Source organism: Macaca nemestrina, chromosome 17 (assembly GCF_043159975.1).
Source record: "Macaca nemestrina isolate mMacNem1 chromosome 17, mMacNem.hap1, whole genome shotgun sequence".
NCBI classification, from domain to species: Eukaryota; Metazoa; Chordata; class Mammalia; order Primates; family Cercopithecidae; genus Macaca; species Macaca nemestrina.
This window is the reverse complement of record NC_092141.1, coordinates 63,207,401-63,232,341: the sequence shown is the minus strand read 5'-3', so window position 1 is coordinate 63,232,341 and position 24,941 is coordinate 63,207,401. Positions and strand designations below refer to the sequence as shown.

Sequence of the window (24,941 nt, the reverse complement as noted above, 5' to 3'; positions counted from 1 at the left end):
TTTAACCAGGGTGGTGCCAGAAGAGATGGAGAGAAGTGGATAGTTACAGGTACGTTTAGGAAGTAAAATCCGACAGGGCTGGTGACAGTAAACAGCCCTACCTCAAAAAAGATCCTGGAAAAGAAAACACTTTAGTTTGCTCATTAACCCATCAGGCGTCCCCCTTCCCTTAACCCTTAACCCTGTCGCCTCGATATTCGGACACAGTAGGGGGACGAGGGGCGGGGCAGGCGCCCACAAAAATCCGGGAACTTTAATTTAAACTGGGTGGACGTCACCGAGAGTAAAATAAAGAACATAGGAACTTCCGGTTACTCCGGAAGTGGAAGCTTCACATACTCCTAAGCTCCTCCCCCGGCGGCGAGCCAGGGAGAAAGGATGGCCGGTCGGGCGGCGCGGTTGGTCCTGCTAGCTGGGGCCGCGGCGCTGGCGAGCGGCTCCCAGGGCGACCGTGAGCCGGTGTACCGCGATTGCGTACTGCAGTGCGAAGAGCAGAACTGCTCTGGGGGCGCTCTGAATCACTTCCGCTCCCGCCAGCCAATCTACATGAGTCTAGCAGGTAATCCCCACCCCCACGGTAAGCCCCGCCCATTTGTCTTGCTCCCGCCCCCTGCGCCCCCAATACGCCTCTGCAATCCCTGAACCTTAGTTTCCACATGAGGTCTCTAATGAATGTGAGTGAAGCCCCTAAGGTGATGAGAGCCTTACCAGCCTCTCTTACTTTCCCAGAAGCTTTCATTTACTTATTTATTCAGTCAAAAGGGTATTTATTAAATACATTCAGGCTACAATGTCTAGGAATGGCACAGAAATCAGACCAGGGTCCCACACATTGGGACTCACAGTCCTCACGGGGACATGAGCCTTCTCAAGTGCAAGGCAGAGAATGATTTGAGCCCCTGAAAGACTTAGATTAAGAAGTGTTTGGGATAGGAAGGTGTGGGTTCTGGCTTTGAAGAGTTGGGGGCAGGGATCATCTTGGAACGTTTTGTGTGAAGGAGGGACTTTGGACTGGTACTTTCAATTTGGACCATAGTGGGCAAAGAACCAACGTATTGAGCACTCAGTGTGTGACAGATGTCACAGTATGTCCGGTAATTTTTATCACACCCTTTGAGATAGTTTCTCTAATCCCAGTTGTACAGATGGGGATTAGAGAGATTAAATGCCCTGCCCAAGGTCACACAGCCAGTATGTGGTAAAGTGGAGTTTCCAGTTCTGGCCTGTTTGACCACAAGCTTGTCCTCTTTACTATTATGCCACTTTGCATTCCAGACAGAGGGAACAGAGAGAATGGATGCCCTGGGCAGATGTGGGCACATCCAGGAGCTTTATTTACTCAGGGAGCAGGGTACATGAACAGGAGTAGTGACCAATATGGTTGAAAAGGCAATTTGGAGCCTCAAAAGTCAGGTTGAAGAATTTGAGCTTCATTTTCATAGGAAGGGGGTAAGATAGCAAGAACTCTTTCCAGGAGAGTAAGAGCAAATCCTATATTCAGGAAGGACAAACATAAGCCCAGGTTTCCATAGATGAGTTCATTAGATGCCAGGATCTTGATGGACTTGAGCAAAAGGAGAGGAAATGTTTGCCAAGGTAGAAAGATCATTTGAGCCCTGGAGTTCAAGACTAGCCTAGGCAACATGACAAGATGCCATCTCTACAAAAGTTAAAAGAATTAGCCAGACATTGTGGTCTCAGCTACTTGGGAGGCTGAGGTGGGAAGATCATTTGAGCCCAGGGGATCAAGGCTGTGGTGAGCCATGATCTCCCCACTGTACCGCAGCCTGGATGAAAGAGTGAGACCCGGTCTCAAAAAAAAAAAAAAAAAAAAAAAAAAAAAAAAAAAGCCAGGCACGGTGGCTTGTGCCTGTAATTCCAGCACTTTGGGAGGCAGAGGCAGGCAGAGGTTGGGAGTTCAAGACCAGCCTGACCAACATGGAGAAACCCCATCTCTACTAAAAATACAAAATTAGCCAGGTGTTGTGGTGCATGCCTGTAATCCCAGCTACTCGGGAGGCTGAGGCAGGAGAATCGCTTGATCCCAGGGGGCGGAGGTTGCAGTGAACCGAGATTGCACCATTGTACTCCAGCCTGGGCAACAAGAGCAAAACTTTGTGTCAAAAAAAAAAAAAAAAAAACGCCGGGCGCCGTGGCTCAAGCCTGTAATCCCAGCACTTTGGGAGGCCGAGGCAGGTGGATCACAAGGTCAGGAGATCGAGACCATCCTCACTAACATGGTGAAACCCCGTCTCTACTAAAAAATACAAAAAAACTAGCCAGGCATGGTGGCGGGCGCCTGTAGTCCCAGCTACTCAGGAGGCTGAGGCAGGAGAATGGCATAAACCCAGGAGGTGGAGCTTGCAGTGAGCTGAGATCCGGCCACTGCACTCTAGCCTGGGCAGCAGAGTGAGACTCCGTCTCAAAAAAAAAAGAAAAAAAAAAGACAAATATCTCTAATTGCTCACTAAAATATGCATACATATATACACCTTCCCCTATGTGTACGTCTCCCCATCTCTCATTCATTCAAATGGGAAGCTAGAATTTTGAGATTTCTCCTGGTTCTCTCCAACCTACAGGCCCTCTTGGCCTGTATTTGAGCTTGGACCCATTCATGCTGTCTTTCCTCTCTGTGCTGGGGAGTTCACCAGGCCACATTTGTCTGTTTTCAGGCTGGACCTGTCGGGACGACTGTAAGTATGAGTGTATGTGGGTCACCGTTGGTCTCTACCTCCAGGAAGGTCACAAAGTGCCTCAGTTCCATGGCAAGGTGAGTTGGAGGGTCAGGGTAGGCATATGGTAGTAGTGTGGTAGGAGTAAGATACCCCCTGGTTGGACCACACTGTCCAAGCAGTCTGAGGCGTGGGGTGATGGGTGTGTGTTTGAGGCGGGTACCTGTTCTCCCCAAAATCTGCTGGTTTCCATAGAATTGGATAGGACCCATGTGTCCTGCCTCTGGATTTGGAGTAGCAATATCTGGAAGGCTTTGGAGTCTCCCCAGAGAGTGGTGCTGGGCCTCTTAGAGTGGTTGAGATGCCCACCTTACTGCAGGGACAAATTCCCTTACCTACTGTGGCATGTTTCCTGTTGCTTCTCCAGTAGGGGTCTGGATCCATAGTAATACGCTTCAGCTTGTCCAGCAAGGCACAGTTTGCTGGTACCTTTCTTTCTTTCTTTTTTTTTTTTTTTTTTTTAGACGGAGTCTCCCTCTGTCGCCCAGGCTGGAGTGCAGTGGCACAATCTTGGCTCATTGCAACCTCTACCTCCCAGGTTCAAACAATTCTCCTGCCTCAGCCTCCCAAGTAGCTGGGACTACAGGCGCGCATGCCACCACGCCCGGCTAATTTTTTGTATTTTTTTTTTTTTTTTTAGTAGAGACAGGGTGTCACCGTGTTAGCCAGGATGGTCTCAATCTCCTGACCTTGTGATCCTCCCGCCTTGGCTTCCCAAAGTGCTGGGATTACAGGCGTGAGCCACTGTGCCCAGCCTGCTGGTATCTTTCAATCCAGTATTATCTCATTCTGGCCTGTTGAGGTTGGCAGGAAGTATTCGCCCCCGTTTTTCACAGAGTGAGCTGAGGCTCAGTGGTAGAGGAGGGGTTGGGACCTGTGTCTTCTGGATGACAACTCTGTGCTGTTTCCACCAGGCCATACTGAGTCATCTACCCTGACCCATCTGGTCTTCCCAGAGATCAGGGCTTACAGTGCTGTGCCTGCTGGCCAGGATGGGGGTGTAACCCTTAACCAGGCGCTGGAGGGGGGCTCACTGGTCTGAAGAGGTACTGAACCTGAGGCTTTGGTCAAACTCCAGAGCTGAGGACCCAGCTGAGGACCTGTTGCTGCAGCATGTCAAGAATAGGTGGACTGGGCCAGTTGAGGGTTGCCTGCCCCTCAAACCCCCTTCATCTGCTCCTTTTTCAGTGGCCCTTCTCCCGGTTCCTGTTCTTTCAAGAACCGGCATCTGCCGTGGCCTCTTTTCTCAATGGCCTAGCCAGCCTGGTGATGCTCTGCCGCTACCGCACCTTCGTGCCAGCCTCCTCCCCCATGTACCACACCTGTGTGGCCTTCGCCTGGGTAGGTAACCTAGCAGGACTCCTGCTGTCTCCCCTTATCTAGGGAGGAGGAACTCTATATCCCTATTAACACCCAACAGGGCTTCTACTTACCAGCTTCCCCTCTGTTTTCCAGGGCTAAAGTTGCAACTACAGGGTGGTAAGGCCTGGGGAGAAAACAGGGAGGGTGCTAAATCGGGCCTTACGTTTCCAGCAGAGCCCTAGGTCAGGCTGTTTGGGAAGGAGAGAGGAAAGAAGGGCATTTTTCTTGTCCCGAAGAAGGAAGCCACTGAAAGACCCAGTAGGACAGTTTACAAGCACAAAAGGTTGCTGAGACCACAGGTCTTTCCAAGGGCCCCTCTGGAGGACTTGGAGTAATCTCAATTCCAGCCCAGGCCTGGTGGGGAGTCACAGCCATAGTCTCTGTCTAGAGCTCAGCCTAGTCTTTGTTTTTTTTTTTTGAGATGGAGTCTCGCTGTGTCACCCAGGCTGGAGTGCAAATGGCGCAGTCTTGGCTCACTGCAACCTCTACTTCCTGGGTTCAAGCGATTCTCCTGCCTCAGCCTCCCAAGTAGTTGGGATTACAGGTGCATGCCACCACGCCTGGCTAATTTTGTATTTTTAGTAGAAATGGGGTTTCTCCATGTTGGTCAGGCTGGTCTTGAACTCCTGACCTCAGGTGATCCACCCGCCTCAGCCTCCCAAAGTGCGGGGATTACAGGCATGAGTCACTGCACCCGGCGAGCTCAGCTTAGGCTTAGACTATCCCTGGAGAAGCCCAGGTTATGGTTACATCTGCAGGTGCAGAAAGGGCTGTCAGCTTTACAGTATGACTGGTTTGAAGAGCTGTATTCAGGGCCTGATATAGTGTGATAATCACAGACTGGGGTGCAGATATGAACCATGAAAGCCTTGGGAAGGGCATGAGAATAAAAGGGTGCAATGGATGTCTCTAGGTCAGAGCTACCCCTGTAAGCCTTAAGGAAAAAATTTCCACTCACTCACCTTCATGCTGTCACGGAAGCCATTCACTCAGGTGTTGAGCACCTACTATATGCCAGGCACTTCACTGGGTACTGGAGATCCAGAAGTCTGCCCTCTGGTGCTAATCATACAATTGAATGTAGGAGTACACCTATGAAAAAGTGCAGTCGGAGAGAGGTGCTTCAGGGGTGCGTGTAATGGCAGACCGAGACCAGCATGGGGCTGTCAGGGAAGGCTTCCCTGGGGAAGGGGCATTAAAGGTAAGGTGGGAAGGATGCATGAATGTTAACTAGGTAAATTTGAGAAGAGTAGTGGAAGACTTCTAAAGAGAAGTCTTAGAGAGTGCCCAGGTGGGAGAGAGTGAGGGTCGTTCCAGGCAGCCTGACATGCAGGAAATCAGAGAGTAGGTGTGAGCTGGGCAGACTGATGGGTGGTGGATGGGGCCAGCCATGGAGAGCCTCACATTGGAGATCTTGACTCTCAAAGCATCAGGAAGCACAGAGGGATTTTATTTTATTTTATTTTATTTTATTTTATTTTATTTTATTTGAGACAAAGTCCTACTCTGTTGCCCCAGCTGGAGTGCAGTGGCGCTATCTTGGTTCACTGCAACCTCTGCCTCCCAGTTCAAGCGATTCTCCTGACTCAGCCTCCTGAGCAGCTGGGACTACAGGCATGTGCCACCATGCCTGGCTAATTTTTGTATTTTTAGTAGACAGGGGGTTTCACTATGTTGGTCAGGCTGGTCTTGAACTCCTGACCTCGTGATCTACCCTCCTCGCCCTCCCAAAGTGCTGGGATTACAGGCATGAGCCACCATGCTCAGCCTACGGAGGGATTTTAAATGAGGGTTGCGGAGAAAAGTGGTTTCATGAATAGATTTGTCCTTTGGAAAGCTCATTCTGGCTACTGTGTAGAGAACAGATTGGAGGGGGCGGGAGTGGATGCAATAGACCAGTTGGTAGTTTTAGCACAGGGCCCAGTAGCTAGACTAGAGAGGTGGCATGGGTCTTGAGCATTGGAGAGAAGTAAACTTGAGCTGTGTTTTAGAGATGACATTAAAACTCTTTAAAAATTTATTTTATTTCCTTAACAAATACGTACATAGTTCATACTGTTTACCAGGCATCACTCTAAGCATTTAATAAGTGTTAACCTTGTTCATCCATAATAAGTGGCAAAAAGCAAATTACAGCAAACTTACTTATAGATCCAATTGGCTTTAATTTGTGATTCATGAATTGGGGCAGCCTCCATTCTACAAAATAGAATGCAAATTTCCACTGGGCAATAGCAGAACAGTGGGTTTTGTAAGGTGGGAACCAGGAATCAGAACCATAGAAAGAAACCTGATTGGTTAACATCAGGTTTTTTTTTATAAGGGTTAAAGCAGAGGAGACTTCCTTACTTGGGTAGACTGGACGCTCCTGTTTTCAGGAAAAGTGGGCTGTTTTGGAACCTATCAGTTCCCTTAAAGTTTCAGTTTGAAGGTCAAGTGCGGTGACTCACGCCTGTAATCCCAGCACTTTGGGAGGCCGAGGAGGGCGGATCACCTGAGGTCGGGAGTTCGAGACCAGCCTGACCAACGTGGAGAAACCCCGTCTCTACTAAAAATACAAAATTAGCTGGGTGTGGTGTTGCATGCCTGTAATCCCAGATACTTGGGAGGCTGAGGAAGGAAAATCACTTGAACCTGGGAGGCAGAGGTTGCAGTGAGCCAAGATCACGCCATTGCACTCCAGCCTGTGCAACAAGAGTGAAACTCCATCTCAAAAAAAAAAAAAAAAAAAAAAAGTTTCGGTTTGATTATGTGACATTTAACATGAGTGACTTGATTTTGGTCTGCTCCCTTGGGTGTAGTGTGGGGGCTCAATCTGGAACAATGGCCTCCCGTAATTTTTATTTAACACAGCTTATAGGTATTATTATTTTCATCCCCAGTTTATGGATGAGGAAACCAAGGACTGAAAAGGTTAAGTCCAGCCACAGGTCACCAAGCCAGGGTTTGAATCCAGGCATCTGGCTCCAGAGTCCACACTTTCAACATCTTGGCTATGCTGACAAACTTCAAGAGTGGATTAGATGAGGGAAGAGGAATAAGGGATGACCCCTTGTGTTTCTGCTTATAAGACAGTGATTGGGGCCGGGCGCGGTGCTCCCACCTGCGGTTCCAGTACTTTGGGAGGCTGAGGTGGGCGGATTGCTTGAGCTCACAAGTTCCAGACCAGCCTGGGCAACATGGCGAAACCCTGTCTCTACCAAAAATACAAAAAAAATAAGCCAGGCCTGATGGCACATGCCTGTGGTCCCAGCTAGTAGGAGGCTGAGGTGGGAGGATTGCTGGAGCCCAGGAGGTCGAGGCTGCAGTGAGCTGTGATCCTGTTACTGTACTCTTGTCGCTCCAGCCTGGGTGACAAAGGGAGACCTGTCTTTAAAAAAAAAAAAAAAAAAAAAGGCAGTGATAGAAGCTGTGGGTGTGGATGAGATCACCCCGGGAGAACTTAGTGAAAAGAGAAGGGATCTAGGGCAAAGCCCTGGGGAACCCCAAAACGTAATGGCTGGCTAGAGGAAGATGAGCCAGACACAGGGACAGAAGGAGTAGCCGGAGGGGCAGGGAGAGAACTGGGAGATAGTGTGCTTGGATTGTGCCTTCCGGGACAAGCACAGGAAGGAGAGAGGCTTCTGCTGTCCTGAATTTTGCACATGAGAACTGAAGGAGACCCCGGAATCTGGAGATACAGAGGTCTCTAGGACCTTAGGAAAGCTGATAGCTGGGGTGTGCTGCGAAGTCCAGGCCGAGCCTTAGACTTGGGAGGTGGGCATGGGAAGGAGGTCAGGGAAGGAGGTTGATAAACTTCTGGGAAATATTGACCTTCCTTAATACTTCCTATTCTATTAATAATAATTGTGATAAGTTAAGGAACACGAGCCATATGACAGGCTTGTCTGAAGCACTTTACATACATTTCCTTATTTCATCCTCATGGTACCCTTATGAGCTCTGAGTTAGGCTCAGAGGGGAAAAAAACTTGCCCAAAATGAACAAGTTAGCAAGGAGTGAAGACAGGGTTGGCGTCCAGGGCTGTCTGGCTCCAGGGCCTGAGAACTTAGCTCTTCTTCTAGGCCACTGCATGTCCTGTGATGAGTGTTCGTGGAGCATTTGCTGGGGGTGGAGACAGGGTTTAGCACTTGTGGGGGCTGAACCTCCTGCCCCAGGGAGCTAAGCATAGTGGGAGGTGCAGGTCTGGGCAGCCTGGGCAGCGGACAGCAGGCAGAGTCAAGGGGTGCTCCGGTAGAGAGCCCTGGGAGTTGTGAGCTGGGGAGACCATGTCCTCTAACTGAGGAAGTCTGCCAGGCCAGGGAAGCCCGGGGAGGAGGAGAGGTTTAATCTGGGACTTGCAGGCCTGGCAAGGCTTAGACACATACATGTGTGGGGACAGGGGATTGAATTCCAGCATTCCAGGAAACCTTGGCCCCATTGTAGCTGTGTGAATGGGGGTAGAAGAAGACTAGATGGAGCAGAGAGGCCCCTGAGTGCCAGGCTGAGGGCTAGGGGCTCTGATATAGGCAGGGCCTGGCATCGGCACACACTGTCATAGGCTGGGTGAGATAAAGCCAGCACTTCCTGTGTAGGCCTCTCGGAGCGAAGCAAATTTAGTCCTGGCTAAGAAAGCAGGAAGGGCAGGGAAACTGAGGAGGTTACACCTGTCTCCTCTCCTTTGGGGTCCTTCCACGGACACTGCTTGTCTGGGCCCACAGCAGGTACCACCCCCTTGTCCCCACCTCAACTAGAGAGCATGGGACAGCCCTGCCTGAACTCTGAAGAAGCTTAGAGCCTCCTCAGATAGCCCACAGGCCTGAGGGGACCTCAGAGGGTCCCACCCCTTGCCTTTTAGCATGTGCCAGAGGCCAGGGGTCACTTCACAGCTCTAGTCTTGTCGTCCCTGATTCTCGGATCTTTCACCTCAATGGTATCTGCAACTCAGCTTCCTTCTTGAAGAGGGGGGTCACACTTCCCCAGGGTAGCCTGCAGTCCAATGTGACTAGGGACCCTAGAGAAAAAGCAGGAGATGGCCGGGCATGGTGGCTCATGTCTGTAATCCCAGCACTTTGGGAGGCCGAGGCAGGTGGATCATCTGAGGTCAGGAGTTAAGACCAGCCTGGCTAACATGGTGAAACCCCGCCTCTACTAAAAATACAAAAATTAGCCAGGCGTGGTGGTGGGTGCCTGTAATCCCAGCTACTCGGGAGGCTGAGACATGATAATTGCTTAAACCCAGGAGGCTGGCCGGGCGCGGTGGCTCAAGCCTGTAATCCCAGCACTTTGGGAGGCCGAGACGGGCGGATCACGAGGTCAGGAGATCGAGACCATCCTGGCTAACACGGTGAAACCCCGTCTCTACTAAAAAAATACAAAAAACTAGCCGGGCGAGGTGGCGGGCGCCTGTAGTCCCAGCTACTCGGGAGGCTGAGGCAGGAGAATGGTCTAAACCCGGGAGGCGGAGCTTGCAGTGAGCTGAGATCCGGCCACTGCACCCCAGCCTGGGTGACAGAGCAAGACTCTGTCTCAAAAAAAAAAAAAAAAAAAAAACCCAGGAGGCGGAGGTTAGAGTGAGCCAAGGTTGCGCCACTGCACTTCAGCCTGGGCAACTGAGCGAGACTCCATCTCAAAAAAAAAAAACGGAACAGAAAAAGCAGGAGATGTTGGATGTTGGGGTGGTAGAAGGCAGATAGTGGGGCCTGTGTATCCTAGGGTACACAGGGGCCTGTGTGTCTTATGGAATATGGGGTTCTGGGACATGGGATCCCGTCATGCTCTCACTAGGCCTTCGAGGGGCAAAGCCTCAGAACCCACACTCCTGTGGATAGCCTAGTTTGGTTTTCCCAGTTGCTCTTGTTTCCAGTTGCCCTGTGAGTTTCTGCAGGAGGGAGGGATCCTGAGCTATATGGAGGATGTGGCAGTGGACTTTGACCTGGGCCTTCTGGGGCACTGAGGCTCCTGATTTCTGTTGGGGTGAGGGTAGGAAGGCAAGGTCCCTCACCCACTCCGGGCTAAGTCTTGGGGAAGGGTACCTCAGCTTTGCCTCTGGGAAATGAGGAGACCCTGCCCCCCATCAGGGCTCTTGATAACGTTGGCACAAGAAAGCAGCCCTTGCCTTGCCATTTAGGCCTGGGCTTGGGCTGGGGGGCAGCCTGGCAGGGGGTGGGGAGCCCACCAAAGCTCCACATACCATGTGTCTTTGACTTTACGGAGCAGGGGCCCCTGCCATGTGCCAATGCTGGAACGCCAAACCAATTCCCCAGGCCTTCATCCAGTCAGGAAAGGTCCTCAGGTATAGAGAGAAGAGGGTGAAGTGGTGGGAAGCCCAAACCATCTCTGTAGAGTGGTTTGTGTAGGTGGGGACCGATTCTTCTCTTCCTCTGTTAAGAAGAGGTAGGTTGCGGCTGTAGTAGAATGATGATTAGACTTCAGGAAGGACTTCCCATGGTCAGACAAGAGCTAGTGGAACAGGCAATGGCGGGAAATCAAGGGATCCTTTGGGATGGTGGAAAAAGCCCTCCTTCTCCGTTTTATCCACCTCTCTCTCCCTTCTCTCAGCTTCTCCGTCTTCACCCACCTTTCTCTCCCTTCTCTCAGCTTCTCCGTCTTCATCCTCCTTTCTCTTCCTTCTCTCAGCTTCTCCGTCTTCATCCACCTCTCTCTCCCTTCTCTCAGCTTCTCCGTCTTCGTCCACCTCTCTCTCTTCTGTCAGGAGTGAGCTGGGACTGGCCTGCCCTGCCTGAGGCAGGGGGTGAGACATTGTGGCCTCTGGAGGAGCCCAGGATGGCAGCAGGCGTCATATTTAACATTCTGCCTCCCCCACTTCTGAGACACCAAGCTATTTTAAGCCCCACTTGTCCCCACCGCCATGGTGTCAATGACAGCCCCGAGCACTGGGGCTTAGCGCCGGGTCGAATTCCTGACAGATCTGGCTCACTTGGCATCCAACCAGTTTCACGGCTGTGATATTTTTGTCTCGATTTTCTTATTTCCAACAGACTGAAACAGCCTCTTGCTCTCCCTCCACCCAGCCTCCGATTCCACCCCCACTGGCACCCTGCCCCTGGCCACCCCTTCTACTCAGTGTTTACGCAAAACTCTGGGTGCCTGCCGGGCAGCCTGTCGCCCTCCTGGTCAGTTCCCCTGCCTGCCCCCCTTCACTCGAGCGTGGCGAGGAGTCCGAGAGTAGCCGTGCCTTGGCATCTTGGAGCTCTCCTTCCTTCCAAAGCCCATCTGTCCCCTCTGCTTGCTCTTGCTGACAAACTCTGAGCGAGGAGAAATGGATCTGTTTGGTTCACATTAATGGGATCACGGCTCCAGAGGAAGGAGGAGAGGCTTTTCCTATAGCTGAGGTGTCTCCGTTCCGGAATGGAGAGACCCTGGGGCCCCATAGTTTGACCTCGAACCTTGTGACCCTTGAGGAAAGGGAAGTTGAGGGGCAGGTGAAGGGGCGTGGTGAGAGTCAGTCTACTGGACCTGATGAAGGAAACTGACATTGACATTGATGGGCACCTACTACGGACCAGGCAACAAAACCAGCAGCCATTCAGAGGAGTTCCTTGGTGCCAGGCATTCTGCAGACCTCGTGCTCACGGCCTCCTGTGCGGTGGACATCATTACGAACCTGTTTTGTAGGTGGGGCAGTGGAGGCTCACACATACTGGGTTATGTGTCCGAGATCACACAGCTGCTTAGTGGCTGAGGCAGGACTTGAATGCAGACTCTGTCTCGTTGTGGAGACTGGACACTCTTCCCCCAGCCTGGAGCTGTGGGGGTGGGCCTAGGCAGCTGGGAGACCACCCCTTCTCTGCCTAAACATCTTTGGCCTGCAGGGAGAGTGGGAGGCAGACATCCTCTTGGGCCTCAGTTCTATAGGAAGCTGACGGGATTCCGTGCTGGTCAGGCAAGTGGAGAGAACACTCATGTTTCATCCTGTTCTGGGCTCTGTGCTGTACGCTGTGTTTGTATTGCTCATTAAAGCCTTATCAACTATGATTATTCCCATTTTGCAGATGAGAAAACTGAGGCACAGCAAGGCTAAATAACTTGCCCAAGGACACACAGGAAATGCAGAGCCAGGAACTGAACCCTGGCAGTCTGGCTCTAGGGCTTGCATTCTTAATGACACTACCTCCCAAATCTGAGGAAAGGGTGAGAAGAGGAGCACCCCCAGAGTGGGATGCTCCCCAGGGGGGAGGGGCTTTTCAGGGGTGCAGAGGCCAGGCTTCAGGTGGGTCTCTGAGTAGAAGGCACCCAGGGAGGCGGTTGGAGAGGGGACCCAGCAGCCCCACCCATCCTGTGGCCCTACGCACATGTTTGCCCGCACACACACCCCCTGCTTTCGGTGTTCTGAGCCACTTAGCTCAGTCCTGCAGTCCTCTTGTCACCTCCCCCTTCCTGCTGTGGGTGACAAGGAGGCCTGGCTGGCTGCCAGTCCCTGCCGCCCACCCCTTCTCCCTCCCACACTGGCTCCAGGGCCACTCTCCTCCCTAAGGATGTCCCTGTTCCTGGCCTGCCAGGAAGACCTGGTCCATGTGATTGCCTGGCCCCGTCTCCAGCCCAAGCCTGCTCCTCTCCCCATGCTGACCCTAAGCTTTTCAGACTGTGGGAGCAGTGTCCGAGAAGCCACCAGGTTCAGTCCCGTTTTGCAGCCTCCACGCCTGTCTCTGGGGAGCGGGCTGCAGCAGGGCAGAGCCTCAAGTCTGGTGCAAGGGACAGAGTGGCCATCCTCAAAGGAGGAAGCAGCCTGCCCGAGACCACACTGCCTAACGCCAGGCTGGGAAGGAACTAAGTTTCACTTGAGCCATGATTTGTCCCAGGGGAAGCTTGGGCTGAGAAGAGCAGGGCCCTTTGCCCAGGTCAAGAGGAGCAGAAGCAGCAAGGCTCAGCCCAGAGCCCGGGCCAGACAGGTGTGCCAGGTGGCCCTGCGTCCTCCAGAGCTCGGCACCCCGAGAACCTCATTGGCTGTGCAGTAGTTCTGCCCCACCTGCACCCCTTCTCCTTCCATTCTCTCCTAAGCTCCCCAGACCTGCATTTGGAATGCATCTTACTGTCTGACCCGCCTGCTGCCGTGCCCGAGAGCGTGGCTTCTTGTCCTCTCCCTCTGTCCCCCGCCTGGCCAGTTTTCCTGGTACATTGGAGCCAACTGAGCAGTTCCTGGCCTTTCCTCATCTCCGCCAGGCCTGTCCCACCCCAGCGCATCCCTCCCCACCTCCAGGCCATTCCCGGCCTGGCCCGCTGTTCCTTTGGTTGTCACGGTTTCCCAGCCCTTCCCCTCAGCCCACCCTGCTTTCAGCAGTTTGGGCCTTTGCTGTGGACAGTGCCAGCACCAACGCCCACAAGCTCTCAGGCTCATTCGCTAGATAACCTGTGTGCTTTTTCCACGCAGCGAATTTCCAGGAAGAAGGCCTCAAACATTCCCCTGGGCCCTGGCCCACCGCGGCCCCTCCAGTCCTGCCCTCTGCTCCTCCCAGGCTCGGGAGCAGCCACTGGTCTGGCGGGTTGGGCAGGCCCAGCCAGGAGGAAGCTGGGCTTGGTTCACCCTCCTCCTGGGAGCCTGGGCCCCAGTGGGATCTGCTTGATCTCCCTCCCCTGCTGCTCAGAACACACCCCAAGCTGGCTCGAGCCCCTTCACCCCACCCACCTCACCCACCTCGTTCCCGCCCCCAGAGGCTGAGGTCACTGGCTCCCCGGGCACCCGGGTGGGGCTGTCAACACCTGCCGGTTGGAGGAGGAGGCAAGGCCCCTGGGGGCTGTTGTCTTAGCAATTGAGTAACTAGGGAGCTTGGCTCTGCCGGAACTGGTTCCCAGGCAAGGCCGGAACCTGTGGAGGCTGCAGCCCCCTGTGGCCTTGGGGGTTTGGGGTGGCAGGAAGTCCACCCCAGGGACCCTGGCTGGGTGGGGGTAGAGGGACATAGGTTTGTTCAGAGGGCTCCAGGGGCAGGAAAAGCACATTTCTTGTCCCGCAGAGCTCCTTCCCAAAGGTGAAATGGATGTGAGCCTATGGGGGTCCCTGCCTTGGGGTCAGGGTGTGGGGCCGCATGCTCACCAGCCCCTCCCTCCTCAGGTGTCTCTCAACGCATGGTTCTGGTCCACGGTCTTCCACACCAGGGACACTGACCTCACAGAGGTGAGCACTCCTCCAGCTCCCCCTCCTGCACAGGGTGGTTCCAGAGGAGCCCAGAAGCGGGCAGAGGGGCTCTAGAGGGTCATGCCAACTCCCTCTGAGGAGCACTGGGAGGAGTACAGGGTGGGCATCCTAAACCTGTTGGTGCCCTTGATCCTCATTGAGCCTCGTCAGGTGGGGATGAGTATTCACTCTTCTTGCCTGATGAGGCAGCTGAGCCTTTGAGAGGTGGACCGCATGCTTAGGGGCACCCAACTAGTGAAGGGTTGCCACAGGACTTGACCCCATGGCTGTCAGACTCCACACTGTGCTCTGAATTCTATGCAGGGTTGTCATGTCCTGGAGCCTCAGCATGAACCCTCCACCAGCATCCCTAAAGCTTTGTTCCTGAGCACATTTTTCAAAAATTGTACAGTGATGTGAACACAAGGCTCAGTTGGAGTGAAACAGTGATAGGCAGGCCCAGGACCCCGCCCTCCATGCCCCATCCCTGAGGGTCCTCTTGGAGCGAAACAGTGATAGGCAGGCCCAGGACCCCTGGCCTCCCTGCCCCATCCCCATGGGTCCTCTTTGTGAAGCCTCATGCTGGTCTCTCACCACCTTTCCCTGTCCTCAGAAAATGGACTACTTCTGTGCCTCCACCGTCATCCTACACTCAATCTATCTGTGCTGTGTCAGGTAAGCCTGCTGGGGTGGCTGCAGGGGCAAAATCGAGCCCTGGGGGCAGAAAGGGGTCACCCAGCCCTCCCCTGGGGATGCTGCCCCAAGGGCCTTCTTCACTAGTCTCCCAACACCTTCCCACCCCCCACTTCTGCTGTCCTGGGTGAGGACTCGGGTAGGACTGGGGGCCCTGGCTCCTGACAAGGAGCTGTAGCACTTGGCCCCAGGCCTCTGGGAGGGTTGGAGGCCTGCCCAGCTGGCCTTTTTGGTGGGGAAAGGGGTAGTGGCTTCAGGGACCATGTACCAATGTTGAGGGGAGGAGATGCTTCAGGGAATGCTGCTCTGGGGATGGGCCACCCGCCCTCTGAGCAACCCTGGACGGTGGGGCAGGACTGTGGGGCTGCAGCACCCAGCTGTGGTCAGTGCCTTCCGAGCTCTCCTGCTGCTAATGCTGACCGTGCACGTCTCCTACCTGAGCCTCATCCGCTTCGACTATGGCTACAACCTGGTGGCCAACATGGCTATTGGTGAGGCTCTGGGGGGCTTGGGCCATCTGCAGAAGTGCTAGCTTGGGGTGCGAGTGGGAGGTTGGTGCCATTCCTGGAGAAGGAGGTTCTAGAGAAACCCTTGGGGTAGAGGAATGGAGAAGAATTTGAGGTGGGAGAGAGAGGAGGCTGGGAGGAGAGTCCGAGGATGATCCGGGGGTCAGAGAGCATGTTGGGTGCGGCCTTGGGGAGAAGGAGCCGAAGGAATGAGTCTCTCCTGCCCCCACTGGCACCCAGGCCTGGTCAACGTGGTGTGGTGGCTGGCCTGGTGCCTGTGGAACCAGCAGCGGCTGCCTCACGTGCGCAAGTGCATGGTGGTGGTCTTGCTGCTGCAGGGGCTGTCCCTGCTCGAGCTGCTTGACTTCCCGCCGCTCTTCTGGGTCCTGGACGCCCACGCCATCTGGCACATCAGCACCATCCCTGTCCACGTCCTCTTTTTCAGGTGAGTGCTGCCCCCTGCCTGGTGCTCACCTTCTTTAGACCCTTCCTTGCCCATTCCGCAGGGGAGACTGGGGGCTCTGTGTGCCCATCCTCCCCTTCCCACCTTGACTGCACGCACCCCACTCTTGTCCCCACGCGAGCTCTCAGAGCCGTGTGCCTCAATGGGCTGCTCCTTCGGCTCACAGCTTTCTGGAAGATGACAGCCTGTACCTGCTGAAGGAATCAGAGGCCAAGTTCAAGCTGGACTGAAGACCTTGGGAGCGAGTCTGCCCCAGTGGGGATCCTGCCCCCGCCCTGCTGGCCTCCCTTCTCCCCTCAACCCTTGAGATGATTCATTTTCTCCTTTCAACTTCTTGAAATTGGACGTGAAGGATGTGGGCCCAGAATCATGTGGCCAGCCCACCCCCTGCTGGCCCTCACCAGCCTTGGAGCCTGTTCTAGGAAAGGCCTCCCAGCATCTGGGACTAGAGAATGGGCAGCCCCTCTGCCTCCTGGAGCTGAACTGGGGTGGAACTGAGTGTGTTCTTAGCTCTACCGGGAGGACAGCTGCCTGTTTCCTCCCCACCAGCTTCCTCCCCACGTCCCCCACTGCTTGGCTGGGTCCCAAAGCTGTCTGTCTACCTGGGAGACCGGGGACCACAGGCCTTAGGGGGATACAGGGAGTCGCCTTCTGTTACCAACCCCCACCCTCCTCCAGGACACCACTAGGTGGTGCTGGATGCTTGTTCTTTGGCCAGCCAAGGTTCAAGGCGATTCTCCCCATGGGATCTTGAGGAACCAAGCTACTGGGATTGGGTTTGGGAAGGGGTTTCACCCTGATCATTGCCCTAGCCAGGTTCCCAGGAGGCCTCACCACACTCCCTTTCCAGGCCAGGGCAAGGATCTCATGCTGCTGTCTGGTTGAGAGCCTGCCACCGTGTGTCGGCAGTGTGGGCCAGGCTGAGTGCATAGGTGGCGGGGCGGTGAGCATGGGCCTGGGTATGTGTGAGCTCAGGCCTAGGTGCACAGTGTGGAGAGGGGTGTTGTGGGGGAAGAGGTGTGGTTTCAAAGTGTGTGTGTGCAGGGGGTGGGTGGGTTGGCGTGGGTTAGGGAAACGCGTGTGAGCGTGCTGGTGGGCGTGTGAGATGCGTGGCTGCCAGTGAATGTGTCCACAGTTGAGAGGTTGGAGCAGGATGAGGGAATCCTGTCACCATCAATAATCACTTGTGGAGCGCCAGTTCTGCCCAAGGCCCCACCCGGGCGGACAGCCAGGACCTCTCCATGGCCAGGCTGCCTGTGTGCGTGTTCCCTGTCTGGTGCCCCTTTGCCAGCCCCCTGCAAACCTCACAGGGCCCCCACACAACAGTGCCCTCCAGAAGCAGCCCTTCAGGAACAGAGGAAGGAAAATGGGGATGTCCGGGGCTCTTTCCAGCCTCCTTTTCTCCTTGCCTTGGCATGGCTGGCCTTCCCCTCCAAAACACCCATTTCCCTGCTGCCAGCCCCTTTGCCATAGCCTGACTTTGGGGAGGGGGAAGGGGCGATTTGAGGGAGACGGGGAGAAAGCTTATGGCTGGGTCTGGTTTCTTTCCTCCCCAAAGGGTCTTACTGTTCCAGGGTGGCCTCAGGGCGGGCAGGGGCCACACTGTGCCTGCACTCTGGTAAAGGTGACCCCTGCCATTTACCAGCAGCCTTGGCATGTTCCTGCCCCACAGGGATAGAATGGAGGGAGCTCCAGAAGTTTTCCGTCCCAAAGGCAGTCTCCGTGGTTGAAGCAGACTGGATTTTTGCTCTGCCCCTGACCCCTTGTCCCTCTTTGAGGGAGGGGAGCTATGCTAGGACTCCAACCTCAGGGACTCGGGTGGCCTGTGCTAGCTTCTTTTGATACTGAGAACTGTTTTAAGGTGGGAGGGTGGCAAGGGACGTGCTTAATAAATCAATTCTCAGCTCACCTGCCCTTGTTCAGCTCATTTGCGTGAATAGGGTGGGCTGGAGGGCAGGAGAAGACAGTTGTGGCGGCAGGGGCAGGTCCCAGAGCTGGCTGGAGGCAGTAAACAGAGGTGGGGTCTCTGTCTGGGAACATGGGCGTGGGCGTGGGGAATAGCAGGGCCCAGAGGCAGAGCTGGGCAGAGCTCAAGTCCAGTTGTGAGAGGGAGCCAGAGCCAGTTCTTTCCCTTTCTCTTCCCTGGGCCATTGTGTTTCAATCATAACACCCCCACTTCCCCACCACCTTGCAGATTCTACTTCCATCTCCTCATGATCCCCACTCTTCCCCATTCTGGTCTGAACCAGGCTGCACTGCTTGTGACTTCACCTCTCTGAGCTTCACCTGGAAACAGACTAGCAGAACCTGCTGCTGAATGCAGGAATGAATGATGCGATGGACAGAAGGGCATATCACAAGTGCCTGGTGCACTGCAGGTGCCCAGTGAGCTTCCCCTGACCTTGGCCTTTCTTAGTTTGGGAAGAATGAGTGGTACAGAATGCTAGCCTCAAGGAAACTTCTGGAAAAAAAGAAAGCCTAGGGTGAATGTCTCCCCTACCCTGACACTCAAATCTCTGGGCCCTTGCTGCTTCCCAAGAGAGCCACAGACAGCACTGACCGCAGTGGCAGGGTATTCTTTCTTTATTAGGTGCCACTTCAAAGAACAGGGAATCCAGGTGGGTAGGGGCCACAGGGCACCAGGTACGCTGGCCCCTCACAGTCCAACCTTCTGAGCCCAGGCGAAGAAGATGCCCTTTACGTCATCTACACCTGTCTGAAGGTGGGCAGGCATGATGTAGGTGCGGAGGTCCCGGACCTCGTAGCCACTACGCACCAGGGCCTCCCTCACCTCCTCCTCAGACACTGGCACCACCATCAGCCTGGCCTCCCCAGCCAGGTACCACGACTCCTCCAGGGCCCCGATGAGGAGGAGGTGCCCTCCAGGCCTCAGCAGCGTGGTGATGTGGTCCAGGGCCCGCTGGAAGCTGGCAAGATCTGGGCTCACAGCCTCCAAGCAGAAGGCAGAGACCAGGGTGTCGGCAGGCAGGGGCGCTGGGCTCCCAGTACCCAGGGGCTGGGGCTGGTGCACGTCGATGGGCAGGACCCGCTTCACCCTGGCTCGCAGCTGGCGCTCCTTCTCCTGCCAGGATTCCCTGTGCAGGGGGCACAAGGCAGGGCTCAAGGCTGTTCTACACTCAGACCTCTGTTGCCCCCACCAGCCACTCTATGGGAAGCCCCCTCCCCAGCCCTCACTCCCCAGTCCTTACCCCTTGCCCTCGATGAGGCAGGCATACTGGCTGTACGTGCTCCAGTTGAAGGCTCCTGGCTCCTCCCGCAGCCAGCGCCCCAGCTCCTGGCGGTTGACCTCCAGGAAATCTGTCATGGTAATGTCTTCAAAGTGGCTGCAGGCGCTGAGCAGCTGGTACACGGTGGGGCCTGAACCAATGTCGATGAGGGTGCGTCCGGACACTTCACCTGGGCAGGGCAGAGGAAAAGGGTCCTGGTGCCAGGCCGGCCCAGGCAGCCCCTGCCTCCTCACCCCTCCCTCCCCTGCATTTCCCTGCTTCTCTCTAGTTCTTCCTTCTCCTCTGCAAGTGTGTCTCCATCTGGAAAAAGCATTGGCCCCAGAGTTAGACTGAACCCAGCTCCAACATGGACTGACTTCCCTTGGGAAGGGAACTTCACAGCTCTGAGACTCAGGTTTCACATCTAGAAAACTATACCTACTGGCCAGGCACAGTGGCTCACACCTGTAATCCCAGCACATTCGGAGGCCGAGGCAGGTGGATCACGAGGTCAGGAGTTCGAGACCAGCCTGACCAACATGGTGAATCCCTGTCTACTAAAAAAATACAAAATTAGCTGGGTGTGGTGGTGCATGCCTGTAATTCTAGCTACTTGGGAGGCTGAGGCAGGAGAATTGCTTGAACCCGGTAGGTAGAAGTTGCAGGGAGCTGAGATCCGGCCACTGCACTCCAGCCTGGGGGACAAGAGCAAAACTCCGTCTCAAAAATAAAAATAAAGATAGGCTGGGCACAGTGGCTCACGCCTGTAATCCCAGCACTTTTGGAGGCCGAGGCGGGTGGATCACCTGAGATTGGGGGTTCGAGATCGGCCTGACCAACATGGAGAAACCCCGTCTCTACTAAGAGTACAAATAAATTAGCCAGGCATAGGGGTGCATGCCTGTAATCCCAGCTACCCCGGAGGCTGAGGCAAGAGAATCGCTTGAACCCGCGAGGTGGAGGTTGCAGTGAGCCGAGATGGCGCCACTGCCCTCCAGCCTGGGCAATAAGAGCGAAACTCCGTCTCTAAATAAATAAATAAATAAATAAATAAATAAATAAATAAAAAGAAAACTATACTTACCAGCCAGGCTCAGGGAGGAAATTCTGGCGGTTTCTCGCCCCGTCCCACATCTGCCTCTATTTCCTCCTCTGCATCTCCACCTCAGTCTGTCCTGCATCCCCTACCTTAGCTCTCAATTCTGAGCACTCTCCGCTCCCTCTCTCCACCTCTCTCACCTCTGCCCCTCTCCTAAGGGATGCTGCTCCTTTTTCTCTTCTGTTTGCACCTCTCAGCTATCTCTTTCTTGGTCCCCATCTGTCAGGCGCCTGGTCTGTCTCCTATTCCTTCTTTCTATCTCCCCGCGCCTGCTTTCACTCCCCGACGACCTCTTGTCCCTCGTGTCTCCGTTTCCCCCGCTCACCGGTGGCGAAGGTCTGTGCCAAGCAGCGCAGCTTCCACGGCCCGACGCCGTTCGGGTTGCACAGGTCCCCGCGAGGGGGCGCGTAGTTGTTGCGGAGGTAGGCGCGCGGCTCGAAGCGCTGGTAGGCCGAGGCCACCGCCGCCCGACCCGAGGCCGAGTCAGGGGCTGTGCCCGCAGCGGGGATCCGGTCTGCGCCGCTCATGCTGCTGCCGCTGTCCGCCCGGTGCCCCGCTCGCCTCGCGGCCCCTTTTTCTACCGCCCGACCCCCTCCCCGACCAGTCTGCTGTGGGGGCGGCAGCTGAGCGCAGAGCCGCCCGGGGCCACGTGCGCCGCATCCTCCCCACCCCATCCATCCATCTCCCTTAGTGTCCGGGCTGCAGACGCACCGGAGGTGAGGGGGGCGGCGGCGGCTGCAGCGGCAATCGGCCCCCGCACACCCCTCTCCGCACTTGCTCCCGCAGCCCTCACCCTCCGCCTCGCCTGCCCCCCTCCGAGTACCGCCTCTGCGCCCCCCTCCACCCTCAGTTCCTCACCCCCACAAGCTTTAGACCCCCTCACCCCAGCCGGCCCACCCCTCCCGTCCCTATTCTCCAGCCCCCCCGCAGCCATTCACCTCTTTTGACCCGCAGCCCGCCCCTTCTCTTTCCTGATTCGAGGGGGAGACTGGGGAATTAGGCCCTTTCCCCAGTTTCCCCCTCGCAGCGCCCTCCTCGACGAGGCCCCAGACCCCACCAGGCTTCCCTCCCTCCCGGACACCCGTCCCAGCACCCACCCTTCCCTTAGAACTGCCACCCAACTCCCCTTCCCCGCCCCTCCTCCAGGCCTCTCTTGTCCTTTCCTATGCCACCGGGCCCTCCAGCTCTCCCCCGCGCCACCCCGCCCCAGAAAGGACAGTCCGTTCCGGGGGCCCCAGAGCAGGGCGCGGCACCGCCCGTCCGATGGCAGGCGCGATAAGGGAGGTGAGCTGTGCTAATGCACTTAGCGGGCGGAACAGCCGGGCCTCCCCTGCGGGCCCCGCGGGTTCCCAGCCGCTTATCTGGGGGGCTGCCGAGGACGGAAAGTTCGAGTTCGGGTTGTTCCCACCACGTCGGGAGCACCGGACCCAGGTGAGGGCAGAGGGCTTGGGCGGAGGAGAGGCAGGACGCATTCGCCGAGGGCCGCTAGGGCCACCAGGGGGCGCAGTCCGGGCCTTGGGGCCCAGCCGATTTGGGGTCCTGCGGATGCAGGGGCTCTGACCCCTCTCCTCTCGCAGCCCACACTCCAGCTTTGCTCCAAAGGAGCGGCCAGGTCAGGCCTGCAGGTTCTGCTCAGCGCCCCAGGTCCTGGCTGTCAAAATGCCAGGGAGTCCCCACCTATCTCCCGAATGGGAAGCCAATTCTGCCTGTGGCATCTCCGTGGTCTCCCTGAAGACCCCTTCCTTCCCCTATGGATGAGTCCGGGACCCTTCTGCCCTGGGTAGGCCACCAGCCCAGCTCCTGCCACCGTGGGTTCCTGGACCCGCTTGATGCGGGCCTCGTCCATGTCCTCCCCTCCCGCTTGTCCCCAGGGGAAAGTCTCCTTGGGAGAGGCAGCCAGGTTGGGACATGAGTCACCACAACAGCTGCAGGGGTCACAGAGAGGAACCTGACCCCTAGCACCTCCAACCTTCCCTGGCTTCCAGGGCAGGGAGGGTGGGTCGAGACACAGCCGAGGATTGATTCTGCTTGGATTCAGAACTGAGAGGCAGGTTAGCTTTGAGGTCACTGACCCTCTTCACACCCTGAGGCAAAGCCAAGGACAGTCCTGGCACCAGCCCCTCTATATTCTCCACGAGACATCGTTGAAACAAACTCTGGATGCCAGCTGGCTTGCTGGGTACCACCCAGTGCCAGGGGGCTGAACACAGAAGCCAGGACTGGGCATGGGTCAGGGTACGGGAAGGAGACTGGAGACAGCACTCTGTTTATAGTTCTGTCCTGGCCTCCCCACCCCAAGTATGGGGCGTACTCATTAGCTCTGCCATATTTAGCTCAGATGCAGAGCCTGGTCCCAGAAGTGGGCACTGGGGGGACACCCATGGGCCAGCCCCGACAACCACAAGGAAAGAGACGCAACTCTGGCACATGATTGAGCATTTATTGCGGCACTAACAGAAGGTGCTGGGGGCCCCACCATCCTTGCCTCTGCCCTCTTCACCTCCCCCTCTCCCAGCTTCTTCTGCCTAGAGCATTCCAGATTCCCCTCACATTTTCCTGGATCAGGGCCACTCCTCCCAGGCACCTCTTGCCCTCACCAGTATCTTTTGTCCCTTCTCCTGGGGCTGAGGGTCCTCAGCTGTGCTGGCCCCCAACTCTCCACCCTTAGTGCCCACCGTCTCTGCCACCCTCCCTTTGGGAACTCAGGGGGCTCAGGCATCCTGGCCTCTGGCTCCCTCCTCCCCTAACCCCCAACTCTGGGCAAACTACAAAGCAGCCATGGCCAGCAGCTCCCCTCCACAGTCCTAGCCAGGAAGGGCCCAGCCCAGGGCGGGCACAGCAGAGCCCAAGTCACAGTCCCTCTCAGCCTCTCTGTGCTTCCTGGGACATGGAGCGGGACAGGGAGCGACGAAGGGCACCGGGCTTGCTGACAGGCACCACAGGGGGCAGCTGCTTGGTGATCTCAGCCACCTCCTGGCGGTCCACACACTGGCCACCCAGGGCTGTCTCCAGCGCCAGCAGCTCCTGCAGCTGGATGGGGGTGTCCTCGCGCTCCTCCTTGGTGGCGCCCATCTTGGCAGGGGTGAAGATGGGCAGTGGCAGTACCCGCTGGTAGGGCAGCTGGTATTCCTGCAGCCCACGGCCGAGGATGCCCATCCGCATCACCAGCCAGGGTGAGCGCTGCACCAGCGCCTGGCACTGCCCCTGCTGGTGGTAGGTCTCATGTCTCTGGGTATCCTCCTCATGCAGGGAGCAGCTAGGGAGAGGGGAGGGGCAGTGAGTTCTTGGGAGCTGTTGCTCTCCGGGAACAGGCTGGGTGGGGGGCTCCCCAGGGCTGCTGGGACCTGGGAGCGGGAGGGGTGGTTCCCCTTTGCTCTTCCCATGGGGCATTCTTCCTTCCCCCACCCCCAGAAATTTCTCCAGGGCTTCATGCTCTGGCCTCAGGGCTCAGTGAGGGTGCTTTGGAGGAGCAGAGGCAGGACTCTGGCAGACCCACACTCACCCCTCCTCAGGCCGTGTGGACAGTGTCAGATCCTTCCATTCTGCCCAGAAGGCCTCCCGGCGCTCACAGTTCTCCTCGGACACCTCGCAGCTCAGCTCTGAGGTAGCCATGATCACTCCTCACTCCCTCTCCCCTCCTAGGCCCTTTAAATAGCCCCCTCCTCCCCCTTCTCCAGGGGCTATTTTCGGCCCCTCTGGTGTCAGATGCTATAAGCAGAGCCAAGACTCACTAATGGGGGGACGCCGGACCCAGGGCAGGGGTTAGGGTACCTGGACGCTGGCTGCTCCCTGGTCAGAGGTCTGGGGTTCAGGGCCCTATGCCTCCAGGTGCCTGACATTACTCAGACACCGTCTCAGGCCAGCCACATGCCCAGCCTCGTGCCCCCCTGGCACTTGCCCTCTGCCCCACCCACTCCCCTTTGCAGGGAGGACAGCAGCTTGTCTGTAAACAGAACAGGACCAGCAGGAACTGATGCCCCCTCTGGGCTCTGTACCAGGGCTGCCAGGTCCTGCCCTGGCTGTGCTCTCCTCTGCCTGGGCTCAAGGGCACATCCCCAGAAGGGACAGTGCAACCACGTCCTCAGGCGCCTGCACCGAAGGCCTAGTGCCTCGTCCCCAGTCACCCTCACCACACCAGCAGGGGCAGAGGAAGTCAATTCCATACCTGGGAACCTGGGGCATAAGCTTTGGTCAAGTGTTTTCCTTCCCCACAGCTGGTGGTCAGATAAGTGGTCTTAGGAGACAGGACAGTAGGGGTGGAGGGGGCCTCCAGTTCTACCCCAACACCCTGTGTTGGGTGAAATGGAAATCCAGGGGCTCTGATGGATGACAGAAGGCCTGGCTCCAGCTCCAGATCAGCCATAAATAGCCTGTGTGACCATGTGTCAGTTCCTGCCCCTCTCTGGGCCCCTTTCCCCACTTTCTGGCCACTACAAGAGGACCAGAAGACCTCTGGAGCCTGCCAGCTCTGATGTGCTACCTGGGAGGGGACTGGCTCTCCTTCATGGGGAGCAGGGGAGACAGATGGCTGTGGGGACAGTCCAGCACCCCAGGAGTGGCAACTCATGGTCCAAGAAGCTGGCACACAGGTGGTAGGCGTGGGGGGATGAGTAAGAATATTGCCGAGTGGACAAAGCAAAGGGCAGCAGGAGAGGCAGTGACAGGGGCTGAGCTCAGGACCCCGTGGGGACAGCAGAGTACCCAGGAGCAGGTAAGGCCCATGGGCACCCACCTAGGTGCAGAAT

The 24,941-nt window shown here is 56.3% G+C and overlaps 3 protein-coding genes and 1 pseudogene across 7 annotated transcripts; 2 read left to right on the top strand and 2 right to left on the bottom strand.

Annotated features, from left to right (window-relative positions):
* The first annotated feature begins 335 nt into the window (after positions 1–335).
* LOC105472242 (post-GPI attachment to proteins phospholipase 3) lies at positions 336–17,778 on the top strand. Of its 4 annotated transcripts, none has more exons than XR_011615816.1 (8): positions 336–559; positions 2,676–2,773; positions 3,924–4,076; positions 14,146–14,208; positions 14,822–14,883; positions 15,256–15,392; positions 15,746–15,852; positions 16,037–16,178. XR_011615816.1 is itself a non-coding variant. In XM_071083081.1 (8 exons), exons 1-8 carry the CDS (start codon positions 379–381, stop codon positions 16,098–16,100), a joined length of 963 nt encoding a protein of 320 aa, XP_070939182.1. In that variant the 5' UTR covers positions 336–378; the 3' UTR covers positions 16,101–17,778. The 4 variants fall into 4 exon arrangements, 2 of the variants coding, with proteins under 2 accessions (XP_070939182.1, XP_070939183.1); XM_071083081.1 differs by having other exon boundaries at positions 15,648–15,852; positions 16,037–17,778; XM_071083082.1 differs by lacking the exon at positions 15,256–15,392.
* LOC105472422 (uncharacterized) lies at positions 16,178–17,778 on the top strand (annotated as a pseudogene).
* Positions 17,779–18,433: 655 nt separating this feature from the next.
* On the bottom strand, positions 18,434–21,013 carry LOC105472245 (phenylethanolamine N-methyltransferase). Of its 2 annotated transcripts, XM_011725309.2 has the most exons (4): positions 20,522–21,013; positions 19,080–19,287; positions 18,662–18,965; positions 18,434–18,586 (listed from the first exon to the last, which is right to left on the bottom strand). In XM_011725309.2, the coding sequence occupies exons 1-4, from the start codon at positions 20,868–20,870 to the stop codon at positions 18,527–18,529; spliced, it is 921 nt and encodes a 306-aa protein (XP_011723611.2). In that variant the 5' UTR covers positions 20,871–21,013; the 3' UTR covers positions 18,434–18,526. The 2 variants fall into 2 exon arrangements, with proteins under 2 accessions (XP_011723611.2, XP_011723610.2); XM_011725308.2 differs by having other exon boundaries at positions 18,434–18,965; positions 20,522–21,012.
* Positions 21,014–22,622: 1,609 nt separating this feature from the next.
* Positions 22,623–24,080, bottom strand: TCA (titin-cap). The gene is made up of 2 exons (XM_011725315.3): positions 23,699–24,080; positions 22,623–23,452 (listed from the first exon to the last, which is right to left on the bottom strand). Exons 1-2 carry the CDS (start codon positions 23,806–23,808, stop codon positions 23,059–23,061), a joined length of 504 nt encoding a protein of 167 aa, XP_011723617.1. The 5' UTR covers positions 23,809–24,080; the 3' UTR covers positions 22,623–23,058.
* Positions 24,081–24,941: the final 861 nt, after the last annotated feature.